The sequence below is a fragment of the Zootoca vivipara genome, chromosome 5 (assembly GCF_965207765.1).
Source record: "Zootoca vivipara chromosome 5, rZooViv2.hap1.1, whole genome shotgun sequence".
Lineage (NCBI taxonomy): Eukaryota > Metazoa > Chordata > Lepidosauria > Squamata > Lacertidae > Zootoca > Zootoca vivipara.
The window spans coordinates 6,789,482-6,813,065 of NC_142588.1; the positions used below are offsets into that span (position 1 = coordinate 6,789,482).

Genomic DNA, 23,584 nt, shown 5'->3' on the forward strand with positions numbered 1-23,584 from the left:
AAACATTGCGAAGCACTGTGCTTCCTGGAACCTGTCACTTTCTCGGAGAAGTTGGGAGAGTCACATAACAGTATATTCAACAGAGAAACTAAGGGAAACTTGGACATTTTACAAGTTTCGCCTCCTTGTGTCTCTGACGGTCTTTTCAAATGAAGTTGGTTTTGCATGAGGAATGTGAGTCTGTCCTCCATTTCTGGAGTAGCGCTGAATTGCTGAAAATCAGTAATTAGTGTTGCAGGTCTGTACTTTCTTTACGAATGCCTCTTGGAGTTTTCAATGTCTGGTCATTTCCTAAAAACGTAAGAGCCATGCTAGTCCATCCTCCTCTTTCTACACTAGCCAACCAAATGCCCACTGGAAGCCAGACCTGATTCCCAGCAACCGTTAGTTTGTCTAGTCCTCTTTTAAACCACCAAAGTTGTGGCTATTTTCTGTTACCTTGTTGTCGGTGTTGTGATGGCCTCCCCCTGCTTTCTCTGCCTGTGATGTATTTCTCCCCTGATCTGCTTAAAAAAATAAAATAAATCTCCCCTCCCAGAAAGAGGAAGCTTACCAGTCCTATTCTGAAGGCTGTGATTGCACTCTGCCAAAATTCCATTTGCAATCTAAATTATGAGCTGAGAAATCCTGGCTTCTACAACTGACTTCTGAATAATGCAAGTTGTGTGAATTTACATAATTTATCTGTTTTGGGGGGAAGGACAGAGAGCAATGCAAGGCTCGCGGAAGCACCACCCCAACTACTGGAAACCATAATTCAGCCATCCTTCTGGCTTCTGAGATTTCAATAAATGCTCATGTATGTTCAAATTTTATTTTTATTAAATATATTTATTATTTTGTAACAAACCAAAATGCAAAAGCAGAAACATACTGTCACAGTGGCCGGATGGGACTACTTCAGAGTAACGACTCTACACCGCTCTGCATTTTATCTTTTTATTGGTGCTGCGTATTTACAGTGCTAAAGGTAGAGCTATTTACAGAGACACATCTTTTCAGCTTTAATCAGAACCTCCGAATGGCGTTTGGCGCGTCTTGCGCCAGCATAACAACTTGGGGAGCCCCATCCTCTTCCCCCGACGCTTTCTGCGAAGTTCCGGAGTTGGGGGGATGGGTCTGCCCCCCTTTTTTCCTCCTTCCTGTCCCACCTGGGACGCTGGCTCTTCTACCCTGCCAGAGCCTTGGACCCCACTTCCTGTTTCCCCACTTGAGCTGGAGCTTTCCCTGCTCTCAGTCGTGCTCTGGGCTGGGCTGGAACTCAGGAGGGGAGGGGCTTCGCGATACCCCTTGCCCCTCACACATACAAAGAATACAAACTACAAAAAGTACAAAATGCAAAAAATACAAAATACAAAAAATACAAAAAACAAAGAAGAAAAACAAAACTTCCAAAACTTCAACTTATATCTATTCTAATATCAGTGACTTCCTCATGTCCCTTCCAGCTGCATTACATTGTAAATCCTCATTAGTAATTTCTAAATCTTATTCTTATACCTTATTTACCATATAACTATTCTTTTCCTAATCTTATAACATAACACAACATCTCACACTTACTATTTATTTATAACTGCCTCTCAATATCAATATTTATCTAAACACTTTTTATTTCTACAACCTCCTTGTACCTTTTTTCAAATAAGAAACCTGAGACTGCAGAGCAAGAATCTGATCCTGAAAGAGTTCCATGATTCTTTCATCCTTATTGCTTTTAAGCCAAAGCATCCTGAGTGGAGAAAAGATGTGCAGAGACAGACCTTCCACTCCAGCTGTTTGCAATTCAAGATTGCCATTGAAGGGGTTGAGATGGGGTCTCCTTAGGCTCTCTGTGTCTTTCCTTCCATGGTGTCAGAGGTTCTTGCGACTACTCTAGAGTAACGACACTCCGCATGCTTGTCTTTAAACAGTTTTTATTAGTGCAGACTATTTACAGTGAGCTGGATATGTACAGCATGTCTGCTCAGTCCGATGCAGAATCCGGCACTGCCCCCCCCCACGTGACCTTCTCCACCATAATAGCCTCGGGACAGTGAATCTCCTCCCTCTCTTTCTCCTGAGTAATTCCGGAACCGGAGGAAGGGGTCTACGCTCCAGGCTTTCATTTTCTCCCTTCTCCCCCTCCCTTTCCTCACTCCTGTGTGGCCGGGTCTCTCTCATGTTGCTGGAGCCCTGGCCCTCTCTCTCCATTTCCTCAGAGCCCTCGCTTCCATCGCTGCTTGGGGAGGAGCTACTTCTGATGCAAGGGGGTGGTTCTCTGTACTCCCCCCCCCTTACACATGGGTATAAAACGAAGTTAGAATCATTATTCCAAATGAGTTTTTTTTAAAGTTTGGAATGATGATTCTAAGCTGGGAAGTTACCAGAGAGAAAGGAGCTCATCCTTCTTCTGTTCAGACTTGCAGCTTGTTTTGGCTGGGGAGAAAAATATGTCAAGGAAATTATGCATTGAACTCTGCATAATAGGTAGTTGGAGCCTTAGGTAGTTGGAGCCCACATTCTTTGCTCTCTTCCTTTGCTTTTCTTTTTACACTCCTGAATGCAGGTTGTCTGCCCAGCTCCCCCCCCCTTCCTCCTCCTCCTCCTCCTCCTCCTCCTCCTCTTCCTCCTCCTTCTCCATTAGGTGTGCGGCTGAATGCTTTTAAATGTAACATTTCCTGGTCAGCCATAGCCTTATAGTAATAATTCTTCTTCTTCTTCTGATTTTCAGGATGTGCCACTGATGGAGTCTGAAGAAATCAAAGGGGAAGATCCTTTCCCCTCAGCAACCCACAAATTCCATGAATCTTCTAACCCTGCACCAGCCAGAAGGCACCGTGATGTCACAGAATTTTTCACCAGGAGTGATGTTTCTGAAGAGAGGGTGGCAGTGACAGCAGAGGATAAAAAGAACTCTTTTTCTCAAGCCCTGCCACTTCTCTTTGTCATGGAAGAACAGATATGGGGCAGATTCCCTAACCCTGCGGAAAGAGAGACATCGGTGGGACTGGAAAGAGTCCAGAGAGATCCAGAGGACTGGGGAGGATTTTCCGAGCAAGAAAATATTCTCAATATACAAACTGTCACTTTGGAGGATAACAAGGAGGCCCCTTTGGATCCCCATCAGAGAGAACTTGAAGCTGCTCATTCCTTAAGTGATCACGAATCTTCCCTTTTCAGTACAGCAACTCTTGAACAGATCTCAAGTATTCCCAGTGAGGTTGCGGTGGGAGAGATAAAAGGTGAAACCCTTGTTCTTGGATTTTCCCAAGCTCTGAACCCCCGTGATGCATTTTCTCAGACACTGTGTGAGGAAACACATTTATCAGGCACTTTTTCTGCTATTGAGGAATCAGCCTCTGACTATCCCCTGGTGAGTCATGATGTTTCAGAGCATCACCAAAATGCTGAGCTTTCCAAAGGCAGATCAGATGAAAATCACTCATCGGAGCTAGAGTCTCAATATGAACTAGAGAAGAGCCATATGCCAAATATGGAAGTCACATGGGAGATTGATGAGAAGATGCCCTTTAAGACCGAAGGAGCTGGGGAAGAGGGGAAAGTAAGAGAGTTAAAGGGACAAAGAGAAGGTGTGAAATCTTCTGCACTTTTCCAGTTAAGCTTTGAATTTTCTAAGGGTGGGGAAATACATTTAGATGTGCAACAACCAAAGCCTAATGAAATTTTGTCTCTGCCAGACTCCAGTAGAGTAGACAATCATTCAGATATAGGAGAGGAAGTGGAAGAATTGGGACAAAATTCATTTATTTGCACTGTCCTCCATCTTGAGGAGGAGGAGGATGGCATAGGAGGAAGCAAGAATTGTTCACTAAAGGAGACAGTTAAAACAAAGCATGCTACTGGTTGTGATGAAGCAGAATCGTCTCAGGTATCAAAATCATTGGAGTCAGGGTCTGCAGAATTGGAGGCACCAGAGTTGGTAGACACTGAACTAAATGAGGAATGCCTGGAATGGAAGGGAATGGAGAAAGAAGTGGAAACGGAGCAGAATAATCTAGAACTGGGACACAAAGGTCAGGAACAACAAGACTGTTGTGTGCACATAAGACAAGCATCAAAGCAAGGGGCAGAGAGAGAGATAACTGCCCCACTAGGTTTAAATGCACTACAAATGAACTTGGATCTTCCTGATTTAAACAAGAACTGTTCTTTGGTTGAGGCCGAAGCATTTAATTTCACTTTCAAGGAGCTCTCATCTCCAAATCACGGTCCACAGTGGACACAGGACTCTGGTAACCCACAAATAGCAAAGGCAAGAGCTATGTCGGTATCTGAAGGTATCCCAGTGTGTGAGAGCCCAAGGGCACAGGCTCCAACATGCCCTGGTTCTAGACAATTGGAATCCTCTGGCATCTTTGACCAAGTTGGCCATAACAGCCAAGGCAGCGAGCAACCCCCTGGGGAAGACAGAAGTGCTATTGAAAGAGAGGGCAGCGAGTGTGGTGGTGAAGAGACGAGTGTTGCGAGTCTTGATGGTGAAGGAAGACCACCACCCTGTAGAGATTTGGTAGGAAGTCCTGATTCACAGATTCATCTGTATGATTCTCAGCCTGTGGGTCACCCTGTTGATGGTGAAATCCATATCACTGCCTCATCTCTGGGAGCCTCAACAGAGGCAGATTCTCTGGAGGAAGGGGCTGGCAAGAGAGCCAGAGATGGTACTGTTGTGCCATGTGAAGAATCAGAATCCATACAAGAGCCTGAAAACCAGAATCTACTTAAGCCAGGAGCAGATACACTTTGCACGGAACAACAAACTTTAATCAGTGAATCACCATGTTCATTGGTTCTTGAAGTGGATGGAACAGCATGTGGCAACACGGAGACCCCTTTCCCTCCCGGCGCTTGTTCTGTGATAACCCCAGATGTGGCTCAGCCAACAAAGCCTTTGACCCCAACACCTGCCTCGGATCAGGCCATTCCTCCAGAGCCTGCTTCCGGCCGCTTAAATCAGCTCACGCCAACTGTGTCAGACTACAGTGAGTCTGCTCAGTTTTTAAGCCCTGGACCTAATGCAGACACCCTTGCTCAGCCCCTCACTCCTACTCTTGCACCCAGTCAACCCAGTCAGTTCCTAGAACAACTGCCCTCTCCCAGTCAAGCTTGCCAGTTTTTAGCCCCAAAGTCCACTGCCGTTAAGGCGCCACAGTCTTCAGTCCTGACGCCTGACAATGAACTATTTAATCAACCCCCAGCAACTGAATGCAATTCCAACCGACATATGCCACATCCACTCCATTCTGATTCAGTGTTTCCTCCCCTCAGTGCTGATCAGCCCATTCAACTAGCAAACTCTAGCCAAAGCAGGGAATCTGTAGCTCCTGAGTTTAACTCCAACCCTACAGCCTTTGCTGTTAACAAGGACCTTCAGCTTCCACATCCAGCTTCCAGCTCCAACATGCCTCCAGCTCCTGATGGTGATCAGTTTGCCCAACAACCAGTTGAAGCACCAGAATCTACTCTACCTGTTAACTATATAGATGGGGGTGGCTGTGCGTTTGTTGCCGACCGCATCTCTCAGACCATATCCTATGCTGCTGAAGCAGAAAAGCTTGCCCAGGCTCTAAACATCGACAGCAGAGTTGAAGAATTCCCTGTTGTACAGTTGGCCAATTCAGAAGAGGCAGGTACTTCACAAGGCCAGAAGGGCAGGAATATACACGAAGCATCCAGTCTATTGGAGATGCACTCAGATGTCAGCATTTCAGGAAACAGTGAGCCAGTGGAAGGCCCCTCCTACAGCATTCCTGATACTATGGATATGTGCGATGGGGAAATCAAATAAATACAGCCTCCATCCCTCAGTAAGAAGTCAGAAAATGTCTGAAGCTGCAGAGACCAGAAGTCCAATGCAGCCTACACTTATAGCTTTCACCAACCCAATACACTTTTTCCAGCAAGGCCCTCCATCTCCACCAACTATCAGGCACCCATGCAGAGAACAGGCTGTCTGTCAAGGGCCGCGGTGGTGGCAGCAGACCCAGAGAGGAGATGCAGCTAAGAAAGATGCAGAGGACACAGTCCCACCTGCGGTTCCTAGAAAGGAAGGCGGAGCCAGGCACCTACCCTTAGAGAAATGTACTAGTTGTCCAAATAAGAGTGTCCTTGGGGTAGACATAAAAGAACCAACATCCAGTTCAAAGAAACAGGAAGTGCTAAGCAAACACCGAGCAAAAAGCAAAGATTGGCATCGGCAGGGTTTGAGAAAGATCTCCATACCAACAGACAATGAATTAGGTGAGTGACTTTTAATCCCTGTTTCTTACCAAAATGACAAGAAAAGTGAAAGGAGCTTGCCCACCCGCCCCCGGCCGCCCCACAGTTTAAATGGCCTGTTGTGCCGATTGGACAGCTGGGGGTTTATGACGCGGGCGGGAGTACCCATGACGCGGGCGGCATCCCTTCACCCTCCAGCCGGGTCACTGGGGGGTCCCGGATGCCGGACGGCAACACCGCCCCCCCCCCAGAAGGAAAGCGGACCTGTTATAGACTAACATCAGTCTATCTGCCAAGGAGTGTGGTGGAGTCTCCTTCTTTGGAGGTCTTTAAGCGGAGGCTTGACGGCCATATGTCAGGAATGCTTTAATGGTGTTTCCTGCTTGGCAGGGGGTTGGACTGGATGGCCCTTGTGGTCTCTTCCAACTCTATGATTCAATGATTCTATCTGAAAGCCAGCTCCCAACTTTAAAAGAACATAAAACGAGTCCTGCTGGACTAGACCAAATATCCGTCTACTCAAGCATCCTGTTGACAACAGTTGCCGGCTAGATTCCTGCAGGAAGCCCTCAAGCAGAGCATGGAAACAACAGACTTTCTCACTATGTCCCAAGCACCTGAAAATCTGAGCTATACATTTGAACATGGAGGTTCTATTTAGTTACCATGGCTACTGATCATTGATATATCTGTCTTTAGATTTCCCTTTTGAAACCGTCTAAGCCATGGGCCTTTAGCACATCGTATAGCAGTGCTGATGGCCACTGCCTTTGGCAGATTCACAGAGGATAGAGTGATCAATATCATAAAACTGGAACAAACCGAGAGAGGCTCTGTTGTCTGCATGCTCTGCTTTTGGGTTTCCAGCAAGGATCTGGCTAGACGTAGTTGGAAAAGGAGATGGACATGATATAATCCAGCAGGGTCATCTTGTGTGCTTTAATGATGAGAACTGGTCTTCAGATAAATACAGTGGTACCTTGGTTTTCAAACAAAATCTGTTCTGGAAGTCCGTTCGAGTTCCGAAATGTTCGAAAACCGAAAGCGGAAGCCTCAGTCCTGTATACCTGAAGGAGCGTCTCCACCCCCATCATTCACTGAGATCCAGCACCGAGGGTCTTCTGGCGGTTCCCTCATTGCGAGAGGTGAGGTTGCAGGGAACCAGGCAGAGGGCCTTCTCAGTAGTGGCACCCGCCCTGTGGGTGGAATCCCCCCCAGCAGATGTCAAGGCAATAAGCAATTATTTTACTTTTAGAAGACAACTGAAGGCGGCCCTGTTTAGGGAAGTTTTTAATGTTTGATGCTGTACTGTTTTTAATATTCGGTTGGAAGCCACCCAGAGTGGCTGGAGAAACCAGCCAGATGGGCAGGGTATAAATAATATATTATTATTATTATTATTATTATTATTATTATTATTATTATTATTATTATCAAAATGCAAGCCTCAGTAAGGAAAACTCAAAATGGAAGCCACGTTTCCTGTTCGAGTTCTGAGGCGCGTTCAAAAACTGAGGCACTTCCAGGTATTCAACGTTCACGTTCTGAAACGACTATGGAGATGTTTGAAAACCGAGGTACCGCTGTATCAAGAAAAGCATGAGAAGAAATGCAAGTATGGTCAGAAACTAAAATGATGCTGTGCAGATAGCATTTGTGATAATGAGCTGGGAAGCCCTTGTGAGTGGTTTGGAACACGAAAGCCACCTGAATCACATGGGGAGATATTTTGTGCACCATCTTAGTGATGTGGCAATAACTATAGGTCCCAGTGCCACTATGGTGCTATTTACATTGGGCCGTCATGGACTGCAAGACTCTTGGCAAAATCTGTGCCTCCCATGAAATTAGGCCACTGAAAGGGAACAGATGCACCATTTATCTCTGTGCACAGAGATATGTTGTCCTCTCATTGGCTCTTCCCTGCAGTATACAGTGGTACCTTGGTTTAAGAACATCTTAGTTTATGAACAACTTGGATTAAGAACGCTGCAAACCTGGAAGTAGGTGTTTTGATTTGTAAACTTTGGCCTGGAAGCAGAACATGTTTCGCTTCCTGTTGAGTGTGTTCCATTTGTAAATTGCATCCCCCGCTGCTGTGAGAAAGCATACCTTGGTTTAAGAACGCTTTGGTTTAAGAACGGACTCCAGAACGGATTAAGTTTGTAAACCAAGGTACCACTGTATAGTCCTTCTCGCCACCTGCTGCAATGAGCTACATTTCCATTTTTGCAGCTGAGAAGTTGTGACTGAATTACAAGCACTTCAGCACTAAAAATTTTTGGAATAAGACAACCCCACTATCTCTTCCATTTTCAGAGTTCATAGCATCTCTTATCTCGTCAAAGGAGGAAGCCCCTGCACACAAAGAAAAATCAGACCATTTCGACAGAGTGAAATTTGGGTGAGTCTCTTCCCATAAGCATCTTTGTACTGAGCCATTGAACACCCTCTTGTGACAGTGGAATTAAATTTCCTCTAGTGCTTTCGGAATGTTTAATGCACTTCTCATGCTATGTCACAGGAACTGAGAACCAGTGTGGTATCAGCAGTTACAATTAGTTGGGTTTCAAATTAGTGAAATGCAGGTTCAAATCCTTGCTCGGCTATGAAGCTGACTGGGTGACCTGCCTTGGACAAATAAATTAGGTCCCCTGAAATACTGAATTGCCTTCACCCCCAGTTCAGGTATGCAAAAACGTTTCTGCCCACATGGTTCATTCTGGCCCAATTTTTATGCTCAAACCCTCAAGAGGTCTGTAAATAAAACATTAGACATGTTGGAAAAGCTTGCTGAGCTGGGATTTGAGATTCGGGAGCTTCTGATGCTCACCTCAAAGAAGAGGAGAGCCTTCCGAGAACCCCAAGTTCTCCAGCTCAAATTAAAATCCACCCTCAAGATCAAGAACAACAGCTTTGCACAGTTTGAGGAGAAAAAAGCTGTGCAAAGGACCTGAAATGAGAGCAACTTAGAGAAACCCCAGCAGGCTGCCAACTTGCTCAGGGGAAGAGACAGCATCTCTGAACTACACTGTTTGTGGGGGGCTTCAGCAAGTGCTTAGAGGTTCTGCAGGCTCTTTATCCCCCTTGGGCTGCAGATGTGGAACCATAATTTGCTGTGGGGATATTGCAGCTTTGTAAGCCTCCATGAATTCACTGTGGCTGCAAATGACAGCTTTGGGGCTGGGTGGGGCAGGGCGTTTAGTGGTTGAATTCACATAGCCTGACCTATTTCCCAGCCAATTACCCAATTTTAAAAGCTCATCTTATTTCTAGGTCAATCCAATGTGAGCTGTGGACAGCTCCTTCTTCTGTATAGGGAAGGGGTGCCCAAACTTTTCCCAAAGAGGGCCTGATTTGATGAAGTTAACATGCGTGAGGGCCAACCAAAGTTGTTGACCTTTTTTTAGGATTGAAGTTGTTGAGCTTTTCTTAGGATTTTACCCCAGGAGATAAACCCAGATTAAACTGACCTGGCGGGCCAGATTAGGCCCCCAAAACAGACTTTGGACATGCCTGGTATAGGGTATTAGGGTGAAGCATAATTGTGTGGAAGCCTTTGGACAGATTCGGACCACAATGGCGAGAACTATGGCAGCATCAACAAGTATGTGTAAAGGGAGATGTGGCATGTCTAACTTGCCTCACAGAGTTGTTGTAAAGATAAATTAACCTGCAGAAATCTGCCAAATACTCCTTGGAAGAACAAACTTCCAAGAAGAAGCTTTATCGTGGTTTTTGTCTTGCCATTCTCCTCAGTAGGCAATGCAGGCTATGAACCCAGCGTTAAAATGCTAGCTGTAACTGATGAGATCCAACACTCAGGTTATACTACCCTCTTTGTAGACCTTGTTGATTTTCCTCATATTCATAAACTACTCACTTCTTGATGTTTTCCATTCCCCGAAAGAGAGAAGAAACTACTAGAAACAGCAGAAACAATCAAACGGCGGCGCTCCAAATTAATCAACTCGTGTAAGTACTTCCTGTCCAACGAAGTTCTCTCCGTGCTAAAAACACTCTGCAGGTGCAGAATAATAGCAACAATAAATAAAGAAATAAATAATTTATCCCCCGTCCCATCTGGTTGGATTTCCACAGCCACTCTGGGCAGCTCCCAACAAAGATTAAAGATTCATTAAAATGTCACACATTAAAAACTTCCCTAAACAGGGCTGCCTTCAGATAACTTCTAAAAGTCAGATAGTTGTTTATTTCCTTGACATCTGATGGGAGGGCATTCCACAGGGCGGGCGCCACCACCGAGAAGGCCCTCTGCCTGGTTCAAGCCTCTAAGCGTGGGGTTCATTTAAATTTTCCCAGGGTTAACAACAGACAGAGTGTTTAATTGAGAAACAATGAAATCATAAAAGCTGTGCCTGACATGAATGTGATTTCGGAACTAGTAATCTTCACCCTAAACCCATTCCCACCCAGCTAATTCCATCCACCACCCCCCCAAAAAAACTGACAAAACTCCCTGCTCCTTTCATTTCTTCCTCCCCACTATTTCATTCTACCCGCTCCAAACATGGTTTGGATGTGATTACGTACACATTAAATTATATATGCTTTTACAAAAGTGTGCTTAGACCAGCCATTTATATTTTGGAGAAGGAAGAACAGTCATAGGTCCCTGTTCTGGGATGTCTTCCTATTCTAGATTGGAGCCCTCACTCAGGTTTCTGGATCCTTCAATGTTATTTTCAACGAAAGAGAGATGGTAAAGAGAACCTAAAGCAGGCATCCCCAAACTGCGGCCCTCCAGATGTTTTGGCCTACAACTCCCATGATCCCTAGCTAACAGGACCAGTGGTCAGGGATGATGGGAATTGTAGTCCAAAACATCTGGAGGGCCGAAGTTTGGGGATGCCTGGCCTAAAGCATCTCAGCAGTAGCAATGTAGCCTGAAAGGGGATATCAAAAGTGAGCCTAAAGAAGAGTGTTATTCTCCCTGCTTTTTCTTCTTTTTGCAGAAAATGGGAGTAGATATAGAAACAACCCTAGCGTCTTACTTAATTTATCTCCTTATTTTTGTTCTCAGAGCTGGGCTGGCCTGAGAGAAAATTTCATAAATTCACTAGTAACAATGAATTGGATGCTAACTGCAGATTCAGCAAGCTTGGCAATTTCAAAAGTTTTAGCTTTGCTTGCTAAATACAAGAAAGATGAAAATGCTAAATTAGACCTCTCTCTAGGGCAATATAAAATATTCAAATATTAGCCTATTCCTCACAGGAAAAATAAGCCATACCCCGAAAATAAGCCATAGTGATAGGCAGTTTAACCTTGTAGGTTAAACTGTACCATACTTAATAATAATAATAATAATAATAATAATAATAATAATAATAATAATAAAGACATCCCCTGAAAATAAGCCACCGTGATTTTTTTGAGGAAAAATAAATATAAGACGGTGTCTTATTTTTGGAGAAACACAATATGTCTGTTTCTAACCGGTTGTTTCATTTCAGTGTTTATTTTTTTCCATGTTTATACAACAACATTTGAATGTAAGTTGTTTAACTTCAGGCTGTTTGGAATTTAAAATACAGTGTGTTTACTTCTTCACACTGACAAATTAAATCTTGTCCCTTCCTCTCCTCAGTGTGCCCTAACCCCACCACAACCACCCCACCACCCACGTAATAGCTCTGGTTGCAGGCCTGGTGCGTTGAGTCAGAATTGTTAAGGTTTGGTGGTTTTTCTTCACAGCGAAGCTGCTCTACCAGGAATACAGTGATGTTGCACTGAACAAAGCCATTCAAAGTCAAAAGAGAGCAGATTCCTTGACCGAAGATTTGGAGTTTAAATCCACAGACTCCCCAAGGTTACGAAGAAAAACCATCTCCCCTCAGGATTCCTACCTGCAACGCCTGTCCGTCTCATCCTCGACATCCCTCTGGCAGGACATCCCAATGGTTCGAGAGAGCACTGTGCTGCTGAGCATGACCCGCGAGGAGCAGAAGTTGCAGGAGGTAATACAGGAGGAGCACAGCCAGGCATATTTGACTAGAGAGGAGGCTAACTCAATATGGCTAGGGATAGAAACAGCAGGCCTAGAGGAGGCGAGCTGGAAGATGGAGCGAACCTGATGAATGGGGTAAGAGTCCAAATGGAAAACTGAAGTGAGAGGATGGACAGACAGCTGCAGAATCAGAACCAGGGAAGTTGGCATACTGGTTTGAAATAAGCAGCTAGCAACCAACCAGGGCCGGCTCTAGGGGTAGGCTGGGTGACGCGGGGCACCAGGGCACTGGACCGGCAGGGGGGCGGCACGCGGCAGACCCGCTGCCCGCTGCGCCCACCCACCAGCCGCGGCAAGAAACAGGGCGGAGCGGGGTCGCCAGAGCGCTCTCCACACCACAGCGCCCGGGCGCCCGACATGCTTGAGACGGCCCTGCAACCAACAGCTCTGAAGCATTAATTTACTTTATCTGAGTTCAGACGGGATTGCTCTCGAGATAGATGGATGCCCACAACAGTGCCGGATTTACGTATAAGCTAAACAAGCTAGAGCTTAGGGCCCCACTCTCTTAGGTAAAGGTAAAGGGACCCCTGACAGTTAAGTACAGTCACGGGCGACTCTGGGGTTGCGCGCTCATTTCGCTTTATAGGCTGAGAGAGCCGGCATTTGTTCGCAGACAGCTTCTGGGTCATGTGGCCAGCATGACTAAGCCACTTCTGGCGAACCAGAGCAGTGCCCGGAAACGCCGTTTATCTTCCCGCTGGAGCAGTAGCTATTTACCGTATCTACGTGCACTTTGACATGCTTTCGAACTGATAGATGGTCAGGAGCTGGGACCAAACAATGGGAGCTTACCCCGTCATGGGGATTCAAACTGCTGACCTTCCGATTGGCAACCCTAGGATCTGTGGTTTAGACCACAGCACCACCCGCATCCCTTAGGGGACTCTCTTAGGGGACTCTCTTAGGGGGTCCCAAAAAAACAAAAAAACTGGATGTACATTTCCAAAATATAAGATAAAAAATAAATAAATTAAACTTACATACAGCAACAGTGTTTTGTTTTGTGTTGTGTTGTGTAGGCTCCTATGATGTACATATTTTGTTATGTGCAAATGGCTTTAGATGCCTATTACTGGTAGGTGCATAAATTCCCTTAGAGCATATAATTAACACAAAAAACTGCAACAATTTGTTGTTGACAAAGGACAGCTGGGCATATAAAGGGCTCCATTGCCTTCAGTAGCTTAGGGCCTCATCAAACCTAAATCCAGCCCTGCCCACAACATACCTCCCAAGCAACGTAGGATTGCAACCTTAGAATGCACAAGGAAGAAGTGACAAATGGTTTGAAATCATTCAGAAGGGTTGCATGTAAGAAGAAAATGAATGGAAAGATCTTAAGGACCAATAGGCTGGCAAAAACAATCAAGCAGGTTTTCCTTTAGGAGTGGATCCAGTGGATCCAGGAGGATAGGACAAAAATTACAAAAGTGATGGGGGAGATGGAGCAAGAGAGCAACAAATGCTCAATATCCCAAAACTGGGCAGGTGGAAGGATGGAGGTTTCCAAGGTTGACCCCTGAGACATTCATAGGATGTTTGGTTGTGTGGTGCTGAATGAAATTCTTGATCTACTGGTTTGGATAGACCAGTTCCAGGCCTCTCTTCTGACGGATGATGAAGCGAGAGATGCAGTTGCTAGCTTTGTCTCCATCAAGAACATGCAGATATTATCTACTCCCCTTGAGGGTTTTCCTTTTCCGTTTAACTCCATCTCAAATAATTCATTGCTTCTCGGAGTATCCTGTGCTCTAAAGCTTATGTTCTCCATATTATTAACAGGCCAAGTTTGAACTGATTGTATCAGAAGCCTCATACCTGCGGAGCTTAAATGTGGCCGTGGACCACTTCCAGCACTGCCACGAACTCCAGGCTGTCTTAACGAATCAAGATAAACAGTGGCTTTTCTCCCGCCTTCAGGATGTACGTGACGTTAGTGCCAAGTGAGTTCTGGTCTTCCTGTTCTGCTTGTACAGCTATCACACCAAAACCCTGGACATCTCGAGCCAATGCAATCAATAGATATTTGCCTGCGCCTCATAGTAAAGGTAAAGGGACCCCTGACCATTAGGTCCAGTCGTGACCAACTCTGGGGTTGCGCGCTCATCTCGCATTATTGGCCGAGGGAGCCGGCGTACAGCTTCCAGGTCATGTGGCCAGCATGACAAAGCCACTTCTGGCGAACCAGAGCAGCACACGGAAACGCCGTTTACCTTCCCGCTGTAGCGGTTCCTATTTATCTACTTGCATTTTGACCTGCTTTCGAACTGCTAGGTTGGCAGGAGCTGGGACCAAGCAACGGGAGCTCACCCCGTCACAGGGATTCGAACCGCCGACCTTCTGATCAGCAAGCCCTAGGCTCAGTGGTTTAACCCACAGCTTGTTGAAACAAACATTTTCAGCAGGCAACAAAATACTAGAATTGGAGGTGCCTGTCTGCTTTCAACAGAACCAGCATTCCAAATTACTGGTGTATATTTTGTCATGAAATATGCATTTCTAAAAATATTTTAATGCAAATTTTATCATAAAATGCATGTGTTTAATACCTTTTGAGCTGATGACAGTCAAGCTAGAGAAGTGCAAAATGCCCAAGATAGCTACACTGCAATCCACACATTAGTCCACGAATTCCTCAAGCCTGCCTACTATGCACACATTCAGACTGATATTTCTATTATTGCATACAAATAATTAGCCGTGACTTAGGAAATACTTCCTGTCATTTTGAAGTAAAACCTGGACTCTGGTCTCCATGTTTATGTAGCCCTGGGAAGAAAACACAACAACACAACTAAAAGTTTCGTTAGTATTTAGTGTTGTAACATTGTTTAACATTGTGTTTTAATTTTTTTAATCCAGTTGCATATTTGCCTAGAATGCTGTTCAGCAGATGAATAGAATAGAATAGAAATGGCTGAAGGGTTTTGTTCATGCTTCCACTTGTCCCCTGTCTAGAAAGCACGGGTCCAAGCAGTTTTCCCCTTGCCCTGCTCCTTTTCCAGGGAAAGCCTGCTTTTTGGTGCTAAATCAGAGCAAACATCAATCCAATTGAACACTAAAGACTAATTTTCCCTGGGGCAAAGCATCAAGATAAGTTGAAGTGTGGATAAGCCCTAAATCTTTATAGAATCACCCGAGCAGGCTTCAACAAGCACTCCTCCTCCTGGTCTCCCAGAACCAGAAGAGGTATGAAGTGAGAGGAGCAAAGACAGTCATGCAGGCACAGTCTCAGATTGCTTGAGGAAAACCCTGGCAGCTGTGGGGAGGCCTTCAGTCTCAGGAACTGCTTCATGGGGGAAAGACCTGTCAGAAATGAGTTGCTGTGCTCATTAGGTCTCACACCTAATGTGCGAGATCCTGTGCAGATCCTGTTGCTGCTAATAAAGAGTTGACTCCAACTTGCTCGGGTGATTTACTGCAGGCTCATTCCTGTCACACAATGAGTAAGAATTTCCCTACAGCTTGCACGTAGGGATAATTTTTTTTCTAGAGAAGGAGAAAGGTTTAAAAGTTGGGGAAGTGCTGTACTTCTGGTCACCATGTCTTGTTATTTTCTTCTGGGGGGTTCCTGCAGTTTCCTATTTGACCTGGAGGAGAAGCTTGAGGAGAACATGTTCACTTTCAATGTGTGCGACGTGGCTCTGAGGCATGCGCCGGAATTCCGGAGGGTTTACTTGCCGTACGTGACAAACCAGACATACCAGGAGCAGACCTTTCGGCGACTACTGTAAGAAACCTAAAGATGCCCCCTTTCCTATATTTTTATCCTCTTCGTAACACTCCACAAAATGTCCTTTGTGGCATATCTGCACCACAGACAAGTCGTCTCCTCTCTTGGGAACTATCGCTCTGAAAAGGGGTGGGATAAGGTTCTCTAGCAGGCAATGCTCAGGGTTCTTCAGGGGAACCCAGGACAACACACATTCAAAGCACATGATTCCCCCCCCCCAAAGAATCCTGGGAACTGTAGTTGCCCCCCCTCACAGAGCTACAGTTTCCAGGACAATTAACAAACTGTTGTCAGGTTTGTCAAGCAAACTGCCTTTTATATAACAATAGTGCTTTTTGTGGAGGTATAAAAAGCATGACAGCAGTAGTTAACAGGCCACAGTAGTTTCAACGGGCCACACCTGATTCAGTTCATAAGTGTTTAAGTGTTCAAGATACCCAAAACAGATGTTGGTACATGATTTAGTTCAGGTTCCAGGTTAGAGGAAGTGCTGTGCCATTCATTGGATCATATGGATTTTCTAGATAAATTTGCCTGTAAAGAGGCAAAATCCAGGGGAAATGGTGTTTACTGAATTTGGCAAATGGATCTTGGTCCTTCCAAGGAGATTCCAGGGTATTGTCAAAGGAATGACAAGCAACTAAGATGCATCTCCTAAAATTAAAGTTCATGATAACATATCCTAGAAAAGAGCTCTAGCGCAAGTTAAATAGAATGAAAGCTCCAAAGAGGTTGATGCATAGTAGTCAGCATTTTGTTTTATTGTTCTTACTTTATCTGGGACATTTTAACACTGTTCGCCAGCCAGCCAGCCAGAGAGGCTTACATAAAGTGGATTAAAAACAGTAGGAAGCAGTAAAACAATAAAATCAAATAAGAACAAATAATCAGCAATGAAACCAAGATCTTTCTTTTGAACCACCCTGAGATCTTGTGATGAAGGGTGGTATATAAATAAATAAGAGATCTAAAAAGGCCTCACACACATAAGATCTAAAAATAAAGATACAAAAGATTAATATCCCTCCCAAGACCACCCCAGCCCAAGATTCTGTTCAGCCTCCCAGGCCAGGTGGGAAAGGCCCACAAGGCAGGGAGCAAGTCTTCCAGGACTCCCAGCCAAGGTGGTCTCTGGCCTTTTTCAGTAGCCTCAGCTTTTCTAGTTGGGAGTCAATCTAATCTGTCGTGTCTTCTCTCTGGCAGGAATGATGTCCCTGCCTTCCAACAGGTTTTGGAGAGACTAGAAAGTGATCCTCTTTGCCAGCGCCTCTCTCTCAAATCCTTCCTCATCCTCCCATTCCAGCGGATCACAAGACTTAAGCTCCTTCTCCAGGTAAAAGTGTTGGGGACACAGGACTCGCCTTTCCTTGGGCTGGCCTGCCTCATAATTAAATGGACAGTTTTCCTGGCAAGAAGCATGTAAGCAGCAGGAAAAGAATTGGTGCCCACTTCTTTATTACAAAGATATTTGACACTTACACGCATGCAATGGCAGCAAACCGGAGCTTTGCCATGTAGAAGTGTGACTCAGTTCAAAAGGTGTTTTCCAGGAGCTTCTGTTTGAAATTGTTTTGGTGGAGGTGGCAGGAATTTAACCTCCTATATTTTCAAAACCTGTGCTCTGCCGTTACTCACCTCTTCCACAGGAGCATGGCTTAATTCCAATATTTATACCAGGCATAGGCCCACCAGATGTTTTGGGACTACAATTCCCATCACTCCTGACCACTGGTCCTGCTAAGCTAGGGAACATGAAAGTTGTAGGCCAAAAACATCTGGAGGGCTGAGTTTGCCTATGCCTGATTTATACCCATTTATTTTGGGCCCTGGGAAGTTTTAGGAGGAGTGCCGAAACTTGGTCCATGAAGGCACAACTTCAAAGGGAGTTTGAAAAACTTGTTTTTCAAATAAGTTTAAAAACTGGAACCCCTGAAAGGTCCTGCCGCTTTCCCTTAGTTCTCTGTTATCAGTCTAGAATCAGACAAGGTGTGGAGCACATAGCATCTGTGGCAACAGAACTTTCTGGCAAATCTCTCTAGGGGATGGAAGTTGAGGGACCAGAACCTTCTCTCAAAAATTGTCCCCTCTAAAAAATAGCTGCTGACCAGAGGGGATCACCTTTAATTTACCACTGCCTCAAAATAAATCCATCAATTAGCCAAGTATTTAATCTCTCACCAAAAACCCTTTGCTTCCCTCCTGCAGAACATATTGAAGAGAACTCGGCCTGGTGCCGATGAAGAGGTGCAGGCCACTCAAGCATATGATGCACTTGAGAAGGTAAAGGATGCTCTCACCACTTCTGGCTACCTCTCTCACAAATGGTTCAAAAGTTTTCTCAACTCTTCCAGGCCACAAATTTCCAGTAGATAGAAGTTGAGGTACCCATGCTCTTGCTTTCTGAGACACATGAGATATGAATTCCTTAGATACCCGAGCGACTTCTCTTCTTCCTCTTAATTAAAAACATGCAACAAATAATAGTTTGGAAGTGCCTCCAAGTTAGATACAAGGATGTGCAATAATGCATGTATGTAACCTAACACTGTGGTTTGGATGCATAATGTATCCATTCACTGTGTGAATCAACTGTGTGTTACTGGGCCAATGCCCTCTAGTGAGATTTTGGGCTGAGGGGTGATTTGAACCTGGGTCTCCTGAGTCTAAGTTCAGCACTCTGGCCAAGACACAGCTGGTGGTGGAATATTCTGAAGTGATATGTTCTATAATTAACCACAAATGTTTGAGTATTCCCCTGTAAATAGAGGGTGCCTGGGAAAGTTTAGACCCAAAGGGACGTAACTTCCAGCATGGGTAATGAGACCCAGATGCATATCTTGAACACTAGCCGGTGAGCCTTTTCCTGAAATAGTGGTTGATCCAAACTACAGTCGCACCTCCTTTTGCGTCCACTCCGTTTAGGGTTCATTTTGTCGAACGTCCGCAGCAACCCTGGAAGTACTGGAATGGGTTACTTCCGGATTTGCTGCTCGTGCACTTGCAGAAGCACTAAATCGTGCTTCACGCATGTGCAGAGCGGCGCTTTGTTGAGCGTCCCTTTTGTCGTGCGTCTGGGGCTCCAGAACGGATCCCAGAGGCAAAAGGAGGTACAACTGTAACCAGTTCCCTCACACCAAGCCCTAACCACAAAAGGAACAGTTCTATCTATGTAACCTCTCATTTAAGATTGGTCTCTGTCTGCACTGCTGCTTTTCGTCATTACTGAGGCCACACACAGATGGACCAAGTCATCTGTGTCCCCTTGTGAACTGGGTCATCCCAAGCTCCATGGTTCCTGCCTTACAGCTATGAGGTAACCCAGTGGTTTCTCTGCTATGCTGGAAGAAGCTTACACAGCTTTCTAAATGATTTTGGTTTATCGTTTAGAGAATAAAAGAGGGTCATGGGTACTTTACACATATAAACAATGGGTTTAACTCAGCCAGAGAATTCCCTGAGGGAACATACGGAATAGTCTAGCCAATTCAAGATTCTTGAATTGCTCCTGCCAAAACCGGGTGGCTTGATCCCATTCTCTGCCTCCTAAACCCACACCCTGTCACCCGTTCCACCTTGAGAAGGGGACGTTCTGCCCCCTTTTTATCCAACACTTGCCCACCCTAAAAGCATTTTCCTTTCCGCAGCTTATCAAAGATTGCAATGAAAATGTCCAGCGCATGAGGAGCACCGAGGAGCTAATCTACTTGAGTAAAAATATGGAGTTTGAATGCAAGGTAAAAATTCATTCCAGGGATTACAGTTTCCCCCTATAACACTGTGCTGCAACCATCTGCTTTATTCATGCATGGGTAGCCCTTCCGGTTGACTCAGTTGGTAGTGCTGATGTTGCCAACGGGTTTGATCCCCCTATGGGTGGAATTTCTGCTTTGAAGTAGTGCTGATGTTGCCAACGGGTTTGATCCCCCTATGGGTGGAATTTCTGCTTTGAAGGGGGTTGGGCTAGATGATGCTCAGGGTCCCTTCCAACTCTGTGATTCTATGACCAGAGCTAATCTACTAGTGAACTGCCCTGGTCACCAAGAGGGCCTTTAGCTTATCCCTATCTTGCAGAAGGGACGGGAGAACCTGTGGCCTTTCTGATGTTGTTGGGCATACAGCTCCCTAACCATTGGCTATGCTGGCTGGAGCTGAGGGACCACAGGTTCCCCAATGGAGTCTTATAGGCAAGGTTGCCCTCACTGTGCTGGTATTGGCGAGAGGGCTAAGTACAGTACCCTTCATGCCACCAGGCAACAGCTGGGCGATCTGTGTGCAGAGCGATCTGTGACCCATTTACTGGTCGCAGTCACCTTCCAATGTGCAAACTAGAATAGTAATTCTATAAACTTCCTAGCTTCAGAGAAACCTCCCCACATTGATCTGACTATCAGGAAGCCCTTGCTTCTCTGCCACCCCACCCCTGAATAGCTTCCAAGCAATCCTGCTTCCTCACAAGACAAACTGAAAACCACATTCAGAGGACAGAAGAGTGCCCTTCACAGCTCATTACAACCAAGTCTGGCTCCTACCTTTCCAAAGCTCACCAGAGTGGTATTCTTTCATCATCCATCCCATATGCAACTCCTTTTCAGTGGAATATTCTACAGGCTAACAGAACACTCCGGAAAAATGGCATTTTGACACTACTCGCATTTTCTTCCACTAGCCCTTGCCCCCTAGTACCAGAGATGGGAGAAGACAGCAGCTCTCAAAACTTGTGCCTTGAAGCACTGGAGCTACAATGAGACCCTTTGGGCCTCACCTAGAGCAATTATTCTTGCCCTTGCAGATTTTCCCACTCATCTCGCAGTCACGGCGGCTGGTGAAACGTGGGGAACTCACAGCGCTGGAGTACAACTTGAGCTTGAAGTGGAAACTGACCACCCGGCCGATCTACCTGCACCTCTTTAATGACTACCTGCTCCTATCTCGGCCCAGAGAGTAAGTGTTGGGGGAAGGGTTCCATTACTTCGTCTTTCACTCAACATTTATCCCTCAGCAATCATAACATCCTAGTTATGCAAACCAGAGGTGGGTCAGTTCCTTTCCTTTCAATTTCCTTTCCTTTTAGTAATGCATGAATAATTTCTGGAAACGTCTGGAAATTTATGAAGTTAATAAAATAAAATAAAATAAAATAAAATAAACTTTATCATATTCTTAGTCCCCACCCCCACTTTTACAAGTCCAAATATGTATAAATATTTAGTACAAGAAAGTTTTTGTTAAATTCTCCCCCCACAAAAATACTTACTTGATGCGCAGTGTTCTTTTTATTTATACAATTTCAGATTAATTGAAATATTTTTAAAAAATCACATGACTACAGCAAGAGAAATGGATGAAAGAGGTTATGTTGTAGTAGCTTGGCATAATTTTAGATGGTTTTGCTTTCAGGTGCCACAATTTTTTTTAAATGGGACTTCATGTTAATTTAGGGAAGGTCTGCATTTTTCCATCTTCCTTCTGTTATGCGTGAAGAGCAGGGGGCAACCACTCAGAATTTGCTAGGGTGCAAAATACCCTTATGCCAGCAATGGCAACAGAGTCCTCTTTCTTGGTCATTAAAACCAAGCTTTTAAAATGCCCCCTGTCTTTTCTTTCTCTATCCCCTGCAGGAATGGGCGCTTTATTGTATTTGATTTTGCTGCTTCCTCCAATGTGCGTGGAGAGAAGTGTGAAATGAAGCTGCACGGCTCAAGCAAAAATCTCTTCCGCCTCTTCCTGCTGCAGAACAATCAGGGGAAAAAAGTGGAGTTCCTCTTCCGTACAGAAACACAGTAAGCAAAAGCCAAATGTTTTTTTGCGTTGGAGAACTTCTTAGTTTAACTTTCAGAGTGATGAGGGTGAGATGACGCCTTGTGCAATCACAGATTTACTAAAAGCTTTTTTTTTTGTTACGTGAGGTACCGTATATCAGTTTTATTCCACATTAACAGTCTTTCCAGCAAGATTGTAGCAAGGGGAGAAACCTGCAAAGTCTGAAAGGGAGGGCTTGCAAGCTCAGCTCTGCACCCAGATGAGGGTTGACCTTGTTTGCCACCTCCTGCCAGAATTACCAGCTTCTTTTTGCCTTTTGCACAACTTACATAGTGCTGCATTTATTTTCTCCCTCTCCTAAAAAGAAGCTCAAAATAATGGTAAAAAGGGTATGATCCAGCATTTTGTAATATCTGCATTCATTTACAGATTCAGCAGAGGCATAGTTTAAACACTCCAACCGATAGTTGAATATCACCCAGAGCCAACACACTGAAATTAATGAACATTAGGTTCATTAAGTTCAGTGGCTCCTAAGGGCTGTGGAAATTGTATCCTGGGCTTTTTAGACTCGTCTACCCACGTACTATCTGAAACCCAAGGGGCTCATTGGTTGCCAGATGTGAAATACAGTGGTACCTCTACTTACAAATTTAATGCGTTCCGAACACACATTCGTAAGTCGAAAAAAGTTGTAAGTCGAATCCCATAGGAATGCATTGGGAGAAAAAATTCGTAAGTAGAAGCAACCCTATCTAAACATTCGTAAGTAGAAAAAATCCTATCTAAACCACATCCAAGATGGCAGATGGAGCTCCGTTCATAAGTAGAAACATTCGTAAGTAGAGTTATTCGTAAGTAGAGGTACCACTGTATGTGGCATGATTTTCAGCTCTCCTGCCCCACTACTGATCTCTTCTTCCAAGTCATTCTCCAACTCTTCTTCCGCTGCCCATTCATCAGTATCCAAGCTAGTCCTTGACATGCCGATATTCACTCACCCCTTCTTACATAGCAGGGGGCATTATTTTGTGGTTCACCTCAGGTGCCAAAGCATATTGAGCAGGCTCTGCCAAGAACAGTGGCTTCCTTAAAAATCATAAGTTAGTTAGTTAGCTAGCTAACTAGCTAGCTAGCTATGAGCATGACTTATAGTGTGCCACATGTAAAGGGAGCAAAGTTTGCTACAACATATCTTGGCATTTCACCAGCAACTGGAATGCCTCTCTCCTCAGTACTTTTCCCTTTTCTTCCCCCTGACCCAGGAGTGAGAAGCTGAGGTGGATTTCTGCTCTTATGCCCCAGCAAGCTGAACCTGACCTTTTGGATGACCCTGGTAAGATTGCTCAAGACATAGACCTCAAAAGGCTAGGTCACATAATGCGGGTACAATGGTACCTCGATTTATGAACATAATTGGTTCCGGAAGTCTGTTCATAAACTGAAGCGTTCATAAACTGAAGCGAACTTTCCCATTGAAAGTGGATGAATCTGTTCCAGACGGTCCACGGAGTACTTAAACTGAAGCGAACTTTCCCATTGAAAGTAATGGAAAGTGGATGAATCCGTTCCAGACGGGTCCGCGGAGTACTCATCCCGAAGCGTACTTAACCTGAAGCATGGGTGTAATTGGTTCCGGAAGTCTGTTCATAAACTGAAGCGTTCATAAACTGAAGCGAACGTTCCCATTGAAAGTAATGGAAAGTGAATTAATCCGTTCCAGATGGGTCCACGGCGTTCATAAACTGAAAATTCGTAAACCGAGGTGTTCATAAACCGAGGTTCCACTGTATTATGTATACACAATAGCAAGCAAATACCTACAGTATCAACAATCA

General features: G+C 44.9%; 1 protein-coding gene across 1 annotated transcript in view; it reads left to right on the top strand.

The window, feature by feature from the left end:
* Window positions 1-23,584, top strand: part of LOC118096245 (uncharacterized) — a 39,495-nt gene that overhangs the window by 12,844 nt on the left and 3,067 nt on the right. The window contains 13 exon segments of the mRNA XM_035137796.3: window positions 2,714-5,778; window positions 5,780-6,240; window positions 8,539-8,623; window positions 10,130-10,194; window positions 11,938-12,200; window positions 14,036-14,196; window positions 15,831-15,983; window positions 17,190-17,319; window positions 18,192-18,266; window positions 19,631-19,720; window positions 20,776-20,927; window positions 21,605-21,766; window positions 23,012-23,082. Coding sequence (XP_034993687.3) covers window positions 2,714-5,778; window positions 5,780-6,240; window positions 8,539-8,623; window positions 10,130-10,194; window positions 11,938-12,200; window positions 14,036-14,196; window positions 15,831-15,983; window positions 17,190-17,319; window positions 18,192-18,266; window positions 19,631-19,720; window positions 20,776-20,927; window positions 21,605-21,766; window positions 23,012-23,082 — 4,933 coding nt within the window.